This window comes from Arachis ipaensis, chromosome B06 (genome assembly GCF_000816755.2).
Source record: "Arachis ipaensis cultivar K30076 chromosome B06, Araip1.1, whole genome shotgun sequence".
Lineage (NCBI taxonomy): Eukaryota > Viridiplantae > Streptophyta > Magnoliopsida > Fabales > Fabaceae > Arachis > Arachis ipaensis.
The window spans coordinates 121,490,170-121,509,811 of NC_029790.2; the positions used below are offsets into that span (position 1 = coordinate 121,490,170).

At 35.6% G+C, this 19,642-nt stretch overlaps 3 protein-coding genes across 10 annotated transcripts; 2 read left to right on the forward strand and 1 right to left on the reverse strand.

Moving 5' to 3' along the window:
- Positions 535-8,245, forward strand: LOC107647442 (putative ankyrin repeat protein RF_0381). 3 transcript variants are annotated; one of them, XM_021104917.1, is made up of 4 exons: positions 535-735; positions 835-1,110; positions 1,788-1,925; positions 6,440-8,245. In XM_021104917.1, the coding sequence occupies exons 2-4, from the start codon at positions 922-924 to the stop codon at positions 7,991-7,993; spliced, it is 1,881 nt and encodes a 626-aa protein (XP_020960576.1). In that variant the 5' UTR covers positions 535-735; positions 835-921; the 3' UTR covers positions 7,994-8,245. The 3 variants fall into 3 exon arrangements, with proteins under 3 accessions (XP_020960576.1, XP_020960575.1, XP_020960577.1); XM_021104916.1 differs by lacking the exon at positions 535-735 and having other exon boundaries at positions 771-1,110; XM_021104918.1 differs by lacking the exons at positions 535-735; positions 835-1,110 and adding an exon at positions 1,389-1,515.
- LOC107605037 lies at positions 3,609-5,870 on the reverse strand. 2 transcript variants are annotated; one of them, XR_002349331.1, is made up of 3 exons: positions 5,804-5,870; positions 4,963-5,671; positions 3,609-4,888 (listed from the first exon to the last, which is right to left on the reverse strand). XR_002349331.1 is itself a non-coding variant. In XM_016306776.2 (2 exons), the coding sequence occupies exons 1-2, from the start codon at positions 5,340-5,342 to the stop codon at positions 4,885-4,887; spliced, it is 384 nt and encodes a 127-aa protein (XP_016162262.1). In that variant the 5' UTR covers positions 5,343-5,717; the 3' UTR covers positions 3,609-4,884. The 2 variants fall into 2 exon arrangements, 1 of the variants encoding a protein (XP_016162262.1); XM_016306776.2 differs by lacking the exon at positions 5,804-5,870 and having other exon boundaries at positions 4,963-5,717.
- LOC107605039 (sister chromatid cohesion 1 protein 2) lies at positions 9,217-19,426 on the forward strand. Of its 5 annotated transcripts, none has more exons than XR_001612448.2 (13): positions 9,217-9,455; positions 11,764-12,019; positions 12,107-12,144; positions 12,224-12,270; positions 15,280-15,338; positions 15,460-16,175; positions 16,281-16,392; positions 16,880-17,016; positions 17,121-17,524; positions 17,611-17,737; positions 17,846-18,005; positions 18,094-18,226; positions 19,094-19,121. XR_001612448.2 is itself a non-coding variant. In XM_021104919.1 (13 exons), exons 1-13 carry the CDS (start codon positions 9,341-9,343, stop codon positions 19,202-19,204), a joined length of 2,187 nt encoding a protein of 728 aa, XP_020960578.1. In that variant the 5' UTR covers positions 9,218-9,340; the 3' UTR covers positions 19,205-19,426. The 5 variants fall into 5 exon arrangements, 3 of the variants coding, with proteins under 3 accessions (XP_020960579.1, XP_020960578.1, XP_016162264.1); XR_002349332.1 differs by lacking the exon at positions 19,094-19,121 and having other exon boundaries at positions 17,846-17,882; positions 17,981-18,005; positions 18,094-18,161; XM_021104919.1 differs by lacking the exon at positions 17,611-17,737 and having other exon boundaries at positions 9,218-9,455; positions 17,846-17,882; positions 17,984-18,005; positions 19,094-19,426.

Below are 19,642 nucleotides of genomic sequence, written 5' to 3' on the forward strand. Positions count from 1 at the left end.
AAAAAAAATCTCTCCCTCAAAATCCTAATTGTTTCTCAATTTACATCGATGATGGGACTTCCGAATTAAGCTAGAGACAGGATAAATTGGTCTGTTCCTCTTTGCTTTGCAAGATACAAGATATTTTGGCGGCAGTCGCTTTATTTTTCCCCCAATAAATAAATAAAAAGAAGATAGTGAGCTGATTTGTTACCAAAAGAATAAAGGAATTAAAAAAACCGTTTACATTACAAAATCAGTTAGACAGTTACCATAATTTTTGTGCTGCAGACAAACTTTTTTCAAATATTTTAACACAATTAAATTTTAAAATAATTAATTATCTCTTAATAACTTTAAGACATGAAAAATGTCACAAGAAAAAGTGACATTAAAAATATTAATTTTTGTTTCGTTTAATGTTTTAAGAAAAGTTTTAGAATGACATACTATTGCTCTATGCCAGAAGCACAAGCAGAAGTATATATATCACCGTAATTTAATAGTGATGAGTCGAATACTTTCTCTCTCTTCCTGACTAGCATAGTATGTAGCATCATTGCATCAAACATATCTTATGTGCCCCATGTTGTGTTGCTTCCGACAATTGTACATAGTGCAATTATTTTTCTTTACACAATAATGCAATTCCTGCATGATGCGTCATTGAACCCCCAAAGGCTCATGATCATATTCCCTAAGTTTTCATGTTTTGTTTGATTGACTTCTGTTACTTACATTAAAAAGTTAAAACATGTATTTCACTTGACAACTAAATTCTTTTTAGCTATAACCCTTTTCTTTCCTTCTTGAGTTTTGGTTTTATTTAGTTTTTTTTTTCTTAAAAAATGACAGGGTAAGGGAGCTGATGTAAACCAGAAGCTCTTCAGGGGCTTTGCAACGACTGCAGCAGTAAAGGAAGGCCATATTAGTATCCTTGAGATGTTATTGAAAGCAGGGGCATCACAACCAGCATGTGAAGAAGCTCTTGTTGAGGCAAGCTGCCATGGGCAAGCAGGGTATGCTGAGTTACTCATGAGCACTGATTTGATCAGACCGCACGTTGCTGTTCATGCTCTTGTGACCGCATGCTGTAGAGGATTCGTTGATGTGATTAGGATGCTTATAAAGGTCTGTGTTCTGCCAATGATTCAAACATGCTACCCTGGATATACATTGTCAATGAAAACTTCTTAAGATATTTCCAAGACTGACGTCACATATATTGTAGACAATGAATGATATTAACCTACTTTTTTTATGTATAGTTATAGACACCAATATCTTAACCACTCATTTTGTATGAGAATTGGATTATGGGTCCCATGATCAAAATTAATGGTTAAGATGATAGTGTCTATACTCTATATTTCAACACCAAAAACATGGGTTTATTTATCGTTGTTCATAAGAAAATGCTTTTTAAGATATGAGATAAGTATTGGATTATACGTTAAAAAGTCATCTTTTAATTAGTTGTAACCATATACAACCCGATGTTACATGGAATCAAGATTACCCAATAATTTCTTCATGGTACTCAATAGCATCTGAAATTATTGGTCCATCTTATCTTAAAGAAGTTGGCCTCTCATTCTTAGAGTTCAACAAGTTTAACAAACAGATTCCCAATTAACATAATGTCTGCTGGGTAATCTTGGTATTTAGGTCCATTCTCTGGAGGGAGAAATTAACTAAAACTTTTATGTACTTCAAGAATTACTTTTGGAACTTAAGGCGTACAGTTTATTGTAACTGCTTTTTTCAAAACGCTAAACTAAAGATAAATATTATTTTGCTGTTGGCAGCGCGGTGTGGATATCAATGCAACAGACCGGGTGCTTTTGCAGTCACTTAAGCCTTCTCTTCATGCAAATGTGGACTGTACTGCGCTTGTCGCAGCTGTAATTCACAGGCAGCTTCCTGTTGTGGATTTGCTACTGAAGGTAACCTTTTACTTGGACCCTTTCAAACCTTTAAATTTGATTAATGCTTATCTGCCCGATAGTTCCTATTGTTTAGCAGCCTATAGTTCTTTGCTTTTTAAGAACTAGGATAGATGCAGCTACAAAATTTAGGGTATAAACCAATGCCATTGCCAGTACAAGGTGTTCACTAAAGGTCAGATGATAGCACCACCAAAAATACAGTTGAATCCCCAAGGCAATTCAGAGAATAAAATAGAAATAGAAATGTACATGGAATACTTATATATAATCAATTAGAGAGACATTAGGCATAAACAATAGCATAGATACCTTTATAACGTTTAAATGGAAAAAAGCAACAAACTTCAAGAGTACAACAATGATAAAATTTCCAAGGAAGTGGAAACATGGAATGGCATATTTTGCAAGTGGCATCTCACCTCTACTGGCCATCCCTCCACCACAAATACATCGAGGGAGTAGCCATCAGTGGTGGAGAAAACATCACGGTTGTTAAGCCCAATATCGGACAGCAAAGCTGACAGCTAAAGAAAACAGTACCCATCAAAAAACCATGCAATACATCAAGTAAATTTCCAGTCATAAACAGAAATATAATTTCCTGCTTAAAAAATCAACCGAATTAAACAACAATTACACAAAGGGAATCCCAATTTCCACCTCCAATCTCTTATGTAAAATTCACACCAGTATTCTTAGTCAACACCTGGTCTCCTTTAGAAGTAATTTATATTTGGTACTAACTGTGTCCAGATTATGACAGAATACTTTTGCAAGAATCACTTGTCACTGTTTAGTGTAAGAAAACTATCTGTGAATTATGAAAACAATGGGATCCAACACCCCACCCCATGGCTTCTAGTAACACATTTTGTCCAGCCTTAGAATGACAGCATGCTCTATATTACCACTTGATAAACCACTCCTAGTGTTGAAACGCATTATATCTTAATTTTGATAGAGTTTCCATTTTATTCCCGTTATTAGTTAAGTTGATATAACTATGGAAGCTAAACTTAAAACCAAGCTAAACTTAAAATGGATATTTTGAAGAGAGAGCTGGGGGAAGTAAAGAAAATATATACATTTTACTTTATAAAAAGACAAGGTAAACTTTTCAAACACACCTGGCTTAAAAGCTTTGGTTTGTCAAGGGTGGAAAATATCACTTCATGGATTGGGAAATCTAAATGTTCCTGCCTACATTTCACATATGTATTATTTTAAATCAAGCAGGTGAGACATAGAAAGCATATCAACACTTGCATCAATTTTATTTAAAAAAAATATAGAAAATAGACAAACTCCTACATTTTGAAAATCTATAGTTGATCAATAATATTAGTTAGTTTGCTAAACTGTTTTTCTTTATTTCCTTCTTTTATGGAAGAAGCAAAGTTATCATAGAGAAAGAGAAGAAAGAAAGAGTAGAAGTAAAAAGGAGGATAAGACATCCTCCTAAATAATAGACCAATTCTCCAACATATTGACGTTTCTTCGTGGTACACGATTCTTCTATTAGGGTACCAATGAAGAAGAATCATGCTGGCTTCTTCATCCTTTTTCTTTTCCTTCATCTTCGGTGCATTCAACTAGACTTTCGAATTTAACTTATTCAGCAAACAGAACTGCTCAATGCTCATAAGTTTGGAGATAGGTAAAAAGGTAGACAATTCAACTTCAAAAAGCTAGAAGCAAAATACTTAGAATCAACATACTACATCATCCATACTAATAGCAAATAATTAAAATACATATGATAACCACACTATGGGTCTTTCTTCTCAACATCTGCAGCATTTTCACAACCTTCCTCCGGGATGTCAGCATCCACTAATACTCCATTTACCACAATCTTGGATACATCCAAATCATCCACATTAACCTCCGGCGCAAGAGCCTTAATTTGACTTATAGCATGATCAAACCCTTTCCCAAACACCTCAAAAGCCATTGGCTCCTTTGAATTTTTAGCATCCTTTAATGCATTCTCCAGCTCACCCCCCCTTTACAGATAATGCCTCAATCCTCTCATTGCCTCCTTTCAATTGAGACTGCAAATTAGTTATCTGTTTTACCATTTCCTCTGACTCTTTTTCCTTCGCCTTGAAAGCCTCGGTCATGTCCTTCACAACTTTCTCTTTCTCTTTAACAATCTTCAATAAGTCATCTACATTAGTTTTTTCCTTCTCTTTAAGCAAAGCTAGCTCTCGAGTTCTTCCCGCACATAACAAACGAGTTCCAATCACCTATATAGAAAGCACAAATAACACCAACAATAATGACACTCTTATGCACAAATAAACTACTTTCATAAACAACATATTAACCTGCAAGTACCGGTTTATGCCTACATCCCCAATCTCATTTATCAACTTCACATCTCTTGGGGATTGATCATGGTCATCAGCAAGAGCCATAGGATGTGTGTAGTTGGGGGAATTATAAATAATTCCTAGGAATTTTAAGATGGGAATATCATATTCCCATGTTTGGTTCAAAGTTTGAAAAGCTATTCCTAAGCAAGTTTGATTCCAGGGAATCAAAATACCATCATTTCAATTCCCACCTTCCCCTTGGGTATATTTGATTCCCATGGGAATGGAATCTGAGTAACAAAGTAATACTTGAACCACACACCCCCAAAAGGAAAGTGCTCGGACCATAACGAGCTCGAGTCCTCATCCCCCAAATAACCGTGTAATGCCTTCTGAGAATCCTGTGAAGCGATGATCTCCTCCATACCCAATTCTCTAGCCTTATCCTTCAATTGAGAAACCTCCACGCACTTCTCAAGACCTACAGCTCTAGCTTTCTTCTCTTTAAACTAATCTCCCTAGATTGAGCAACCTCGACCACATTATCTTTATCACCTTCTGTAGAAGGGTCGCCCTTCCCGGATGACCTCTTCCTGGAAAAGGCCTCCAGAGATGCCGAAGTCAGGGTGGGAGCTTTCTCACCTAGCAATATAAATCAAACAACCATGAGAACATAAGCACGAAAAAAAAACACTACACCCTATCAATCTCATTACCTATATGATCCTCCACGGCATCCTTGTCTACGTCCGACATTCCCTTGCTGAGAGAGAAAATAAAGGAGGTGTCGAGCACTACAAGACGGCGGTCCTCTGTGTAGCAACATATCGTAGACTTGATTCACGAGCACACGCACAGATAAGAACCTTTGCTCCTCCTCTTGTACCAACCCTAATTCAACTACTAAAATGCAAAGGGCTGGAATGCCTTCTGCGAGACCACCGATGATAACGCATACTTTGCTGTTGCCAAAGTCAACCAAGTTGACTCCTGCGGACAAACCATTAAAGGAGGATGGTTGGATCGCCTCACACAACTCATCAAGGCATTGATGGCGACGAACACAATAATCTTGATTATCCACCAGCATTTTCATCGGTAGTCATATTTCACATGAGATCCGGGGCGAACTCTTCACGTCTCATGTCAGCGCCATACTGCAATTGCCTACATCCCCAAGAGACGACACGGGCACAAGGCGGTGAAAATGACGAAAGAAATGCGCGCTCCAGTTTATGCCACGTGTCAGTTTGGGGGTCGTAGGCATAGGCAATGCATGGTGCGGACTGCGGACAAGGGATGCAAGAGGAGCTTATCTTTCAGCACGAAACCGAAAGGTCAATCGGTTGGAGTCGTTATTTTCTTTTATCTTCCAGCCATCTATATAACAAACAAATAAATCCTTTCTTCTGAACATAAAATTTCCTGCAAAGGTAAATAAAAGAAAATAATGACAAATTCTGAGGGTAAAATGACTGAATTTAAATTTGTTGGAAAAATAAATTGCATAAATAAAAATTACAGGAATGGTAAAGAAGAAAGCATAAAAAAAATTACAGAAAAAGAATTTGTGATAGACTCAGAAAGTCGATCGAGATATAAATGTGTGTGTGTTTTTTTCTAGAAAAGAATTCTAACCTTGAGTCCTTTGTTAGCCACTTCATTTATATGCATCTTCCAACACTGACATACAAAATAATAATAGTAGCATGTATAAATAGGTCAAATAAAATAATAATACAAGTATTAATATGTATAAGTTGTAAAATTTTAATATTTATAACTGACTGAGTTTGGTGTCCAAATTTTTACCCTTATATCATATAACTGCTTTACTGGTTATATTTCTTTCTTCCGCAGACTTAAATTATTGTTGCATCTCCATTTCATTTTTTATTTGATATATTGGAAAAAAAATTGAATTAAAAAATATACTGAAACCAAAATCAATATAAATGTATCAATAGTAAATACGATTTGATGGGCATCGAGTATCCAACAAGTTGCCAGTAATTTTAATACTGAAAATTATGTTGGTTTTTGGAAATAGGAACAAAATGATTTCTATGGTTAAATTTTTAACATTTGATTATTTCACTTTACGGGTTTCCTAACTGGATATCTTTCAATATCAAGATTTGATCCTAAATGTGATTTGAACTTCACTAAGTCCTTTCTTAAACTTAACTACAGAATGGTGCTAGGATAGACTCTGAGGTGAGGCTTGGAGCATGGTCATGGGACATTTCAACTGGTGAAGAGCTTCGTGTCGGTGCTGGTCTGGGAGAACCATATGACATTGCCTGGTGTGCAGTTGAGTATTTTGAAAGGAGTGGTGCCATATTGCGGTTGATCCTACAACATATCTCCTCCAAGAATCCTCACCATGGAAGAACCCTTCTGCACCATGCCGTCCTTTGCGGCAATGATGAAGCCGTCAGAGCACTCTTAGAATTCGGTGATAGCGTGGAATCTCCAGTCAAAACAACCAACAAGGCTGAGTTCCTTCCTTTACACATGGCATCCCGACTTGGCTTTCCAACAATCATTCAATGCCTTATTGATTTTGGTTGTGATTTGAACTCAATAACAGACTCAGGTGACACAGCTTTGATGATCTGTGCAAAATATAAACAAGAGGAGTGTCTCAAAGTACTAACAAGGGCAGGTGCTGATTTTGGTTTGGTGAATGTTTCTGGTCAATCTGCATGTTCAATTGCAGAGGCAAACAAGTGGTCACATGGTTTTCAACAGGCATTGCTAGATACAATCCGAAAAGGCAAGATACCAAAATCCGGCAATGTTTCTGTGTTTTCGCCGTTATTGTTCACAGCTCAAGCTGGGGATGCGGAAGCACTGAAAACTCTAGTTGAATCTGGAGAGTTTGATCTTGACTATCAAGATGAGAGAGGCTTCTCTGCAGTTATGGTTACTGCTCTAAATGGCCATGCTGAATCATTTCGGTTGCTTGTATATGCTGGTGCTGATGTGAAGTTATGCAATAAATATGGTGAAACAGCAATAACTCTATCTAAACTGAATCAGAACTGTGACCTATTTGAACAGGTCATGCTTGAATTTGCAATTGAAAAGGGCAATCGCAATGCCTGTGGCTTCTACGCTTTACATTGTGCAGCTCGTCGTGGCGACTTGGATGCTGTCAAATTGCTCACAAACAAAGGCTATGATGTGAATGTCCCTGATGGGGAGGACTACACTCCTCTTATGTTAGCAGCAAGGGAAGGCCATGCATCCATTTGCAAACTTCTGATTTCGTGCGGTGCTCATTGCAATGCTAAGAATTCTAGAGGGGAAACTCCACTTCTATTTGCAAGGAAATCTTCAGGAGGGTGTAAAAATGAAGCACAGGCCGTTATTCTAGACGAATTAGCGCGAAAACTGGTGCTACATGGCTCCTATGTATTGAAGCACACAAAATGCGGGAAGGGCTCCCCACATGGGAAACAAATAAGGATGTTAGGATCTGCAGGTGTTCTTTGTTGGGGGAAATCAAGCAGCAGAAACGTGATGTGCCGTGAGGCAGAGTTAGGGGCAAGTTCGACATTGCGTAGAAACAGGTACAAGAAAGGTGATGCAGATGAACCTGGAATGTTTAGAGTGCTCACGAACAAGAACAAGGAAGTGCATTTTGTATGTGATGGGGGTTTAGAAGTTGCTGAGCTTTGGGTCAGAGGTATAAAACTTGTAACGAAAGAGGCTTATTTTGTTAAGGGATCCATCTCATAAGTATAGCATTGTGGAGGGGGGTTGTTTAGGATGTATAGATGTTTTGAATTAATAGTTTAATACTTCTTCTCGAAGTATTTTAGCTGCTCTTTATTATTGTAGAGATTTTAATCTCTAGCAGTTGTACATCCTTTTGTTTTATTTCGTTTGTTTTAGGACGTGTTGGCTTACAGATGCTGATTGCATGTGCTGTGTAGCCTGTGTTTGCTTCGTTTTAAGGTCACACCTCCAACACTGCAAGTTTTACCAGATTTACCTTAATACTCATTACTCAAATAGGTTTCCCACTTTCCCCTACTAGGCTAGGCTAAAAAATTTTGATATGGAAGGAAAATGAGTGATATACTTTAACATAGTAATTTTTGACCATGCGAGTTGTTTGATTTTAAAATTTTGCTTAAGAAATCGCATGGTCCGACTTGTGGTTGGGCAAATATGAATTTCGGGAAGTTAGAAAACGGACCCTCCGAGTTATTTGTTGTTGTCAATTTTTTTATGAAATAGAATATCAAACGCAATTCGGACCGTCCGTTTACTGATGGAGAACTCGTATGGTCCGAGTTCTGTTCCACTGACACCACATGGCTGTGAAGCACCTGTATTCTCTATATCCGAGTCCAACACTACTTTTGCTTCCATATTTAAATTAAAAAGTGACTAGACTACTGGTACTAGTCTCCTAGAACACCAATATTATTTAAAATAAAGTATAAACGATAAATATGTCTCTAACTTTTTATTTTGAAGATAAATAAGTTTTAAAACGCGAGACATCTAAATTCCTTTGGAGACCGATTTGTTCCAATATATTTTAGATGGAAGAATTTAAATATCTCATATTTTAGAAGATTAGAGACGATTTTATATTTTCAATTAATCACAGACTTATGTGTCTTTAAATTAAAAAGTTAGGGATCTATTTATCTTTTTCTCTATTATCTAACACATTATAAATATATGTCATGATTATTAATGTAAAAATTTTATTTCATTTTAATTTTATCACATAATATAAAATATTTTAAATTTTTATAAAAATTATATATATATAATTAATTACTAAATTAATTATTTATCTAAAATAAATATTAAAAAATAAAATATATATTAAAAATAATTTAAATAATATATATTCATGTCTAAATATATAATAACTGATTTAGTAAATTTTTGTAGTGGTTTAGATTTTTATATTAATTTGTCTGAATCTTGGGAGGCACTCTGGTGTGAGCGAGCGCTGTTTTAAGTTTTAACAGCTCCTTCCTTCTCTGATATTTCGTACATGGTAGCAGAAAACTCAGACACACCACCGAAAGCAGCGAGAAGAACGAGAGAGAGAGAGAGAGAATGTCATACTCAAGGTTCCTCAGCTCAAGTAAAGGCCCTTTGTGGGTTGCAGCTTACTGTTTCAAGCACCTCAAGAAAGCTCAAATCCTTCAGACTCACATTCCTTCCTCTGTTGGTTAGTCCTCTTATTCTTCTCTTTCTTTCTGCTCTTCCAACCCCTTCCAGAAATGAAGGACAAACCTTTTCTAAAATTTTCCTAAGCTCGCAAAACCCGAACTTTTAAACATGGTTTCATTTCTTCATTGCTTCTATCTTTCTTTGATTTTTTTCTTTTGTTCCCTTACTCTTAGCTTAGAATAATCCTAATTCTTGTTTCTATGCTTTTTCCGCACAAACAATGGTGGCAGGTAAGAGTGTGTTTACACATTTTTGTATGTGTTTGTTTGCGTGTTTATTTATTATTATCATTTATTTATTTTTTTCGTGTGTAATTTTCGTGTGTATGTAAGTAATTTGGGAAATTGGTCACAAAGGAGCTGTTTCTAGATAGGGTTTGTTGCAAAATTGGTGAAATTGTTATGCTGGACAAAGAAATTTGTGTATGGTTGTGGTACTGAATCATTTTACTTGTGTTCGTTTACTGTTTGATCTTTGGGGCTGCGTTTGGAACGAGAGAAATAGGGTGAGATAGGACACTGAGACTGTGGCACTGAAGACAGAGAGATACATTAGAGTTAACAAATTCTTTGGAGCCAAGTTTCAACCAAAATATAGACACACATTAAAATCAAGTTGTTGCACATTCATGGCTCCTCTTGCTTCACGAATGCTAGCTAAGTCTTACTCTGACAATAAACTTTAGTCCATCCATCTCTGTCTCAATGCTACACTGCTACCAAACATCTACCTCCATTACTCTCAGACACTAACCTAACAAAACGTAGCCTGGTATAACAGAATGTCTTGCCCCTTTAGGTGAAATCGTTGAGTTGTTATGGTAAAATATGAAGAAACTCATATGAAGACTGAAAATGGACCGTGGAAAGGGAGGGGAGGAGTATAACAAAGTTACCTGCTCCATTATTTGGGTTATTAAAGGGAATGAAATTAAAACATTTTTTTTTTAATCTTGTTAGTTTATAAATATTGGGAGTTTGGGACAGAAGGATATAGTTTCCAGTTGTAATTTTTTGTTTTCCAATAGACCTCAAATTTGGGGGGAAACTAAAATAGTCTTTTCAGGGGGAATAGATCCTCCTTGGTTTGTTTTCTTTTTTATTTCTTATAGTTTTAAGCTGCCAAATGAGGGAGCACATTTCCTTTTCCTTCCCCTGATTACCTATCATACAGGTTTTTTATTTTGTTTTTATAAATTATTTTATTTTATTTTTCCCATTGGTTTATAACTTTTAGATTTTATTGTTAGCAACTTAGCAGTATGGTAAAATTGGTTACAACTTAAAGTTTTATTTGCAAAAGGAAAGCATGTTGCAGTGACCTGATTTTTACACACGTATGGTGTGAAACAATTTGTTGGTTGGGACTCACAAATGTGAATGCTTATGTTGTTCAAAGATGCCAAGATAAGGTGGATCTTGCACTCAAACAATTCCAGGTGCAAAGGGTGTGAAATCTGATACCTTGTCCATTAATTTTTACCTCATCACATCAAACTGAATATATTTCCTTGGCTGTTGAAGTGTTAATGATTTGAGTAACTGTTTCCAAATAGAGAAAAAGAAAATCAAATTTCTCAGTGAAAGCAAGCTTAACAATCAGATGCAAACAAGTACTTGTTTGTTAAGAATAGTTCTTGTTCATGACACTTAACTGCCCTAGTTGTTATTCATTAGCTATTCACTGGTTGAGTGCTTTCCTAAACTGTTTGTGTATGTTTAATCCAATTTTATTTCAATGCTGTATCCTAATTGATATTTTAATATTATATAACTTGTGTGATCCTTTTGCTTGAACCTAGCATCCTTATTACACGAGTCAGGAATTTAGGTTAGATAGTATGTGACCTTTCTCCACTATGTATTTTCTGTTTTCAATGAATAATCTACTGTCAGATCTTCTATTCTATTGTTTCTACTGGTTGTAGATTATCTTGGATGATGGACTTCTTATACTCCTATTGGTTGTGTGAGGCTATATTTTCAACTCTGATTCCCAGGACACTCTTTTTGCCAATTGGAATGGTCCTGGGGCCAAGGGACAATGATGTGATGTAACTGAAATATTAAGATTTTAAATTTTCTCGAGTCTTGACTGCAATGTATATTGATTTCTTTTATTTTATTTGCCTTTCAAAATGATTATTTTCATCTAATTAAACCTGAGGTTTGCCACATGGCTTAGTGCTTATTGAAATAATTTTTATGAATTTCTAAGTGCTGAAATAAACTGTCTTGCGGAATCTGGGAGTATGTTATGTAGCTGACTTCAGTTTTTGTTTTTTGGTATTTTTTAACTTTCTGCAGACAAGATTTTGCAGGATGAAATGAATGCTATCTCCTATAGAGTGCTTGCCTATCTTCTTCTTGGTGTTGTCAGAATATATTCAAAGAAGGCTGAATATTTGTTAGATGATTGCAATGGGATGCTTGTTAGAATCAATAAGTTCGTGATCAAAACAAAAGACAAAGCACCCATGGAAACAATGCGGATGTCTGTTATTATACCAGACAGATTTGAGCTGGATGCTTTTGATCTAGACATACTTGAAGATGCTGGCGGGTAAGATATTATTAGTTTTACAAGTTTCATGTTGATAGAATTTTATTGACATTTTGCACTTTTTTTTTTTATTTCTGTTCATTACAGAGGCCATATTGCTTCACAGGAGGAAATTACTCTTAAAGGTACCTATAATTGCTTGAAAATCTTCCTGTCAAAGTAAGATTAATGTTAGTTTATGTAATATGCTGTGTTCTGAAACAGATGTTGTGTGTAGCAATGAGGGATTTGGGCTGTTTTCTCTAGACAAGGTATGTCTTCCATGTGTTCCATAGTTCTACTTTTGAACTACGCACCACATTATTATTCGTATTCTTATTGTTGTTGTTGCCTCACCGAGTAATTTTTTCCCTCTTTATTTTATTTTATTTTTTTAAATCTTGGGATCTTCACTGATACTTTTACCTCATCAAAGCTTTATTAAAACTAAGTGGGTTCAGTTGCATTAATCAAATGAGACTATTTTCTCCCCTTTGAAAAAAACTGTCTGTGGACCAACCATATAAATCAAGGTCATTCCTAATGGTTTGCCTTTAGTTTTTTTCTAATTCTTTTTCTTTCTCTACATTTAACTATAATAGTGCCTTCTATTTGTTCTACATTTCTTACTGGGGTTTCTATATGTTTCCTCCATAGTTGAACAAACCATGTAACGGTAGTTTCTACCATATTTTTATAATTGATCTTATCCACAGCTTTTTTTATCTGAGTTGATAAGTTATCACTTTCCCTATAAAACATTCTCATCTCTGCAATATTTAGCTAGGTTTATGCTGCCCAACATTTAGTTTCGTATAACATTGTAAATCTTATAGTTGTGTGTAAATCTTTTTCCTTTAACTCAGGCTGCATTCGGTTAGTGTTTACCCTGAGATATAGATATAGATATAGATATAGATATAGACATAGACGTAGACAGAGACAACAGACACAGACATCAGACACTTGAGTGATGGACATAAAATATTTGTCTATGTATTGCGTTTGGTAAAATAGATGGGCCAGACAGGTAAAACTTAAGAAAGTCCATGTAAAAAGGAGACTACTGTCGTCTTCTCTCTCCACCCTAACTTCCCCCTCTCACCACTTCCTTCAACCTCCAGCAAAAAATATCAGGAACCAGATTCAACAAAAATCAAGCAGAAGATATAAAACCAGATTCATAAAAAATCAACAAAAAACACCCATATTCATCCATTATCAAATTTGTTTCAGTATTTCTTCTTTCTTTTCTTGACCACATTTTTTTCTTTTCAAAAATAAAAATGAAACCAGAAAATATAGAGAACAAAGATCCACGGCAGAGGCGGCGAAGGTCTTTGATGACAAGAAGCGGCAACACAAGCAGCAGCGGCAAGATCGGCAGCAAGACTAGCATCAGCAGAGCAATGAGACGATGGCTGACAGGAGCATGACCAAGATGGTGAAAAAACAAACGGCGAATGGAAGCTCGCATTGTCTCAGATCTGGAGGCGTGAGAGATTATAGAGGGAGAGGAAGAGGGAAGAGAAGATGGAGGCGGACGACGGGGGGCAGAAGGTGGAGGGTGGAGGAAGGAGGTAGAACGGAAAAGGGAGAGAGGGAAAAGGGAAGGGAAGAAGACAGGGGCAAGAGAGTGGAGGAGGAATACTGAAGGAAGAGAGAAGAGAGAAGAGAAGAGAATGGCGGAAGAAGAAAGGTTGGGTAAATTTAAATTTTAAAAATTAGTCAAGGACAAACGTGGAAAAGAACTCTCATGTCTGTGTCTTAGTGTCTTATCTTTAAGGTTGTTAGGAGTAAGTAGTTGAGAGAGGTAGTTATGTTCACTGCTTAAAGGGTGTGTGTAAGGAGTATATATAGCTGTATTGTAAACTACATGAGAGAGATTTATTCATTCAATCAATAATATTGTTTCTTCACTCTCAAGCAACCCTCTCTTTCTCCGTTTCTTCCCCTATTCTCATCTTCTCCCCAATCTGCTAACTGCATCTTGATCTGGGTTGGCTTATACCTAGAAACCTTACAAAGGTGGTACACAAATTTTCTGTATTTGTGTCCATTTGTGTACTCCCCGATCTCGAAAGCCTTGTGTCTCAACAAAACAAACTGTGGATGTGTGTAACCATGTCTCTGGCAGATATGGACACCAACCAAATACTAACTTAGGAACACTTTTCTATTACAAGTAGTACCTGAATCAATCCGCTAAGAATACTACCTCTGTATGTTGATGTCCATTCTGACGGTTTTCTTGTGAATTTTTCTTTCTGAACTTATCCAGCATCTTTGAGTTGCTTTGCTAGATGTTTATGGACTTCAGTTTATGTTTTTCTATTCTTAATGCCAAGGGATTCTTGTGTAACAAGGCATTCTTTCATCCTCCATGGATTAAATGCTTTGTGCTCCAAAGCTCCTGGAGAGATCTTAACTATTAATTTCAGTGAAGTAAGAAGGAGAAAGGAAGAGAGAAAATAATAAATGGTAAGCCATTTGTGATTTGTGACTAGTGTGTTAGAACTGATTTTGTGATTCATGGTGACTAGTGTGTTAAGCCATTTGATGAGTACAGTATTGGGAATAATAGGAATATTGCATTGAAAATAGTATAAAATCATGCCATTTGAACGAGAGTAATAGGAATTCGTTGAGTTTTTGAAAACGTAAATTTTATTTTATCCTATTGCACTATATATAGTACTGTTGGGTGTCCATATTCAACATGGTATCATCTGTACTTTCCTTTGTGACCTATCTGTCACTATTCCTCTGTCGAGTTCCCTAATAAAAATAGCCACTCCATTTTTTAGTATAATATGAGAATTTCACATTGGTTATCAAACATAACATTGAGTCCTATTTGGAACACAGAGTTATAAGAAATTAAGTACATCTTATTGTTATTGAAACTGTAAATTGTGTTTAATTTCCTATTGCACTATGTATAGCGCTGATGGATGTCTTTACACAGGCAACCTAAAACCTAAGCTATTTGATCATAGATATTATTTCACTTTTCCTCCTCTTACTCTTTATGAATTCAACAATAACACGGTAAAGTGCACTTGTTTATTTAATTATTATGTCATTTCTATTAATACTGGTATAAAAATTAGTTGCAGTGAAAATTTTTTATCATTGCTTTGAAAAGTTATTGGCCTTTTGGATATGGATATTCTCGTGTTCTAGATGGTATGGATTCATTAACTTCTTACACTATGTAAACAGTTTTATTTGTTCTTACCTCTGCACCTCTTATTCATCTTAGTTTTTCTGATTTGCAGTTTGAGAAGTTTGATCTTTGTCAAAATATCTGCATTGATGATCATGCTATGTTGGAAGAGTATGTTTGTCAAATATTTAGAATATTAATTTTCATTTCAACATAAGTTGCCAGGGGAAATATTTTAGAATCATTGCATGGTACCTTCTTCACTGAAATTTAGTTTTGTAATGTCTTGCAGTTTTTGTGAATCACATGAGATGGACGTGGAATATGAATTTTTGCTGCCAAATAGTCCTACTAATTTAATGGAGGACAAGAATATATCTGAAAAGAGCATAGTCCATGTGGGTGAGCCAATGAACTTTGACATGGTTTTGTTAGCTGAAGGAGTAGAAAAAGAACCTGTTGACTTATTTGGTCAAGATCAACAAATTAATGAAATTCTGGCAATTCATGAAGCTGCATCATGCGAGGACAAATTACCTGAAGAAAGAAGTAGAATATCTAGAGATGAATGGGTGGATACCAGTATATTTTCTGGGAGAGTAAAGGAACCTGTGCTATCTGTTGAAGCACTTAATGAATCTCATCAAGTTGATGAAGAACAGAGTGTGGTTCTGGAGACATCAAGCTCATTGTGCCAAATGCAGAAAGAAAGTAATGAAGTTCATGAAATAAGAAATTTTCAAGAAAATACAAAAATGCCCCAAGAAGATAAATCCCATCAGAAAGATTTTTGCATGGACCACAGTAAATCTTCTGGTGCGGAGAAAAACCTTGAAGAAAACACTAAAAGATCTGTTGAAGAGCATGAGAAAGAGAGCAAATTTATGTGTCAAGTAAAGGTTTTACTTGAATGTGAAAAGCTTAAGGTTATTTCAGCGGAGTCAAAAAATCTTGATGCAACACCTCAGTCTAAGCTTCAAGGAAGTTCAGTTAGAAAACAAAAACAAGGTATAAAAGACCATCATACTTCATTTTGTCCTTTTCATTTTTGACATGTAGTTACATTTCCTTCATCTAAATTTTGCTTCTCTATTTAAAATTCATTTTGGACAGGAGCTACTTCACCAGAGTTTATGCATATTTCGACACCGGCTTTAAGGGAGCGTGCATCCTTTTCAAGGAAAAGAAAAATTGTTATTGATGGAATGGTAGTGGTGCCTAATGAGTGAGTGCTAATAGTTATAAGCAATATCTAGACACAATTATTTTTTACTATTCTATCGTAGTCATTCATATATTAACTGTCTTGCCAATGTATAGATACACATCTCAACTGGTACTTACCCTTCATTATGAACAAGAGTGATTCAAAACGATAGACTTGTCAAGTATCTAAGATTTGAAACTATTACCAACATTTTACTAATTAATGAACTTTTATCATCACCAGATTGATGGCATAATCTGACTGTTATATAGTCTTCATAGAATCTATATAGGCTTTTAGAATCTGTTAAAATCTGCAATATCCTATATATGATCCGTTTATTTGCACCAAGTTATATTTGTTTTTTTTTTTACCTTCTATTTGAAATAAATAGCAGCCATTCGACTCATCTTATAATGTCAATTCAGTTCAGTTTTTGACTTTCAAGTCCTTGTGTTGTACTGTTGTCCTCAGCAAAGTGATACTTTGAACTCTTGGATTTCAGGGTACTTAAAAAAAGTCTCTATGATACAAGTGACTTAATTGCTAACCGCAGAAAATTCCGCCGTACTTTATTGTCTGTGCAGAGAGAATCTCGCATATCCAATCTTTGTGATGGATTCCACAGACCTCTATTTCCTTGTAAGGCTTTTTTTTATTTATATTTTTGGGTAGTAAGGGATTCATAAATTCTGCAATCTTACTAATCTTCGTTTTCTTTTTGTGTTTTTTTTTTTTCCCCGCAGGTTCTTCCTTAGATCTTTGCTCCTTATTCTCTAAAAGCAAAATATCAAGTTCCCTCAAAATTGTGGAAAATCAAGAAAACTTAGATGTATCAAACTCTCAAACTGTTGGCAGTCCAGTGCATACAGCAATAGCTCCACAAACCCCTTGTCAGCGCCCAGTTCCCCTTCAAATTTTGGAAATTCCAGCGAGGTTAGATGTGTCAGAAAATGTTGGCAGTCCAGAGCAGATAGAAACTGCACCGAGAACGCCTCCTCAGTTGCAAAAGACAAAACTTAGACCAATTGAGCAACTGGAGAGAAATGAAATTCAGCACAGTGATAATTTAGAACCTTCAATTCCACATGGAACTATAGATAGAGAGCAACCTTTGAGAAGGGACGATGAACTCAATCTGATGGAAGAGGTAAAGAATGACTATGCCTCAAAAGTACTGTACTTCTGTTTAGTGTACTGAGAGTAATATTACTACTTTTGTCTGCAATATTATAGATCCCTAATTTTCTTCACAACTTACTCCAAGAAAAACCATAAAGCATTTTAATGTGGATATGAAAACTTAGCAAGCAAATTTTGATAAGGGATGAAGATCTTAATATGATGATTCATGCGCATGATGGTAATTGGTCGAAATGTCATGATCTCTGATTATACACACATGCATTCATGCGCACACACACAATGTGACTAATATGATGTGCCCTTGTGTGTACTTTGTTTGTCTCAGGTGATAAATTCATGTGAAACGGAGAATTCAGACTTGTGTGAGCACTCTTCAAAATCTTCATTTACAATTCATCATAATTTTTTAAAAACTATTTTCTTCCTAATATTACATGGTTTCCTTAATCTTTTCATACAGTAGCTGGGTGGTCTGAACGAACCAGGTGAGATGGTTGTTGGCTCTTTGAATGTCAACAAAACATTGCTTGTCTGCAATGTTAGTTTATGACTGGTTTCTTTCATAATGCACAGGAGAGTTGCGAGGTACTTGCACCGGAGTTATCTGGGCCTAAGGAAACAGACACACGAGCAAGTTGTGAATTTTTCACAAGTTTTGGAAGGACGCGTGAGGAAAGAATGTGCAAGGCTCTTTTATGAATTACTGGTATGTGCATTCTTGGTTCTAAGATTATATCCATGCTTAGAAGACATTCTGTTAGCAGTAAAAAATGTGGATTCATATGTTTAATAATCTTTTGGTTCCATAGATGGCGGATGCTGTCGTATGCTCCTGGAGCACATTTAGTGTGTACTCTTAGAAATGGTTGAGTTGTCTCCACGTGACTTCAAGGTCACGGGTTCAAGCCGTAGAATGAAAGCCACTGATGTTATTATCAGTTTAGGCTGCGTACATTACACCCTTTGGGTGAAGCCCTTCTTGGGAGCATGCATTACCGTGGGATGCTTGTGGACTGTCTTTTTTCCCTAGAAACATGCATAGCACTCATTCATTTATAATATTCAAAATTTATCTATAAAACAAAGAACGAGTAGTTATGCATGGTCATGGAGCTCACATTAAATGTGCTCCACATGCATGCAATTATTTCTTGTAAAAAGGGGGGAAGCTCTGTTTTAAACATAGCTATTTAATTTATAATAATAGTAGTAAAAAAATGGAACCTTAGGGTTCAATTTGGCTGGTGTTGGTGTTGGTGGTTGTGTACGTTTGTAACCTTTGAGTGAGGGAGATGCTGTCATACCAAACTGGATTATAAAATCTAATGATGCTGAAAACTTATGTTTGCCCTTTCGCTCTTTCGTTGTCATTGTTGAGGGTAGCAACAACGACGACGAAATCACCAGTTGGTTATTTAGTATTTACTTAAACAAGCTGGGTTCGTAGAAGAAAAAACAGACTGAAATTAACCAGTTGATTCTTCATAGTTTTCTTGCTTTGAAAGCAAGACTGCAGTGACCTGATTATGCCTCAAAACTAACGGCTTTTACAAATTTTCCCATTGCCTTTCAGGTTTTGAGAACCACAAGTTATGTGGGTGTCGAGCAAAATAGTGCTTATGGTGACATACTAATGGTTAAACTCCAAAAATTGGATCAAGCTTTTGGACTTATTGACTTGTAAAGCGACATAGGTACATCAGTACATGCCAGGTAATTTAGAATTTTAGTTTTAGAAATACCAAGTTTGTAGGACTCCGGTAGATATTTCTTTAGGACAGTTCTTGTAATTTTCTTTTGCTTTTTATTTTGGCCTTGTATCAGTCTTAATGTTTACTGCAGAGCATTATGTATATAGTATCTTTTAGATAACTAAACTAATAGAAGAGTTTTTTAATTCAAAAAATCAACATTGTAAAGCATTGCATGTTAAGGAATGAAAAATATTATGTTGAAATTATTAGCAAAGATATTTAAAAAATCAATTCACATTTAATAAATTATTAGAAATAGTAACTACTAGTTTAAAAAGCTAATTTTTGAATTGATTCAAGTAGTCTTTAATGTTATTTTATTTTATTTTAATATTATATTTTAATTCTATTCAATGAAAATGTATCTT

What these genes read in the sequence shown, in the direction of transcription:
- LOC107647442 (XM_021104917.1), top strand. Translation starts at nt 922, where the DNA reads ATGTTATTGAAAGCAGGGGCATCACAACCAGCATGTGAAGAAGCTCTT. An exon ending in TGATTAGGATGCTTATAAAG is followed by an intron (nt 1,111 to 1,787) that starts GTCTGTGTTCTG and finishes TGCTGTTGGCAG; the next exon opens with CGCGGTGTGGATATCAATGC. An exon ending in TTGTGGATTTGCTACTGAAG is followed by an intron (nt 1,926 to 6,439) that starts GTAACCTTTTAC and finishes ACTTAACTACAG; the next exon opens with AATGGTGCTAGGATAGACTC.
- LOC107605037 (XM_016306776.2), bottom strand. Translation starts at nt 5,342, where the DNA reads ATGAAAATGCTGGTGGATAATCAAGATTATTGTGTTCGTCGCCATCAA.
- LOC107605039 (XM_016306778.2), top strand. Translation starts at nt 9,341, where the DNA reads ATGTCATACTCAAGGTTCCTCAGCTCAAGTAAAGGCCCTTTGTGGGTT. An exon ending in GGCTGTTTTCTCTAGACAAG is followed by an intron (nt 12,271 to 15,279) that starts GTATGTCTTCCA and finishes TCTGATTTGCAG; the next exon opens with TTTGAGAAGTTTGATCTTTG. An exon ending in AACGGAGAATTCAGACTTGT is followed by an intron (nt 17,883 to 17,980) that starts GTGAGCACTCTT and finishes CTTTTCATACAG; the next exon opens with TAGCTGGGTGGTCTGAACGA.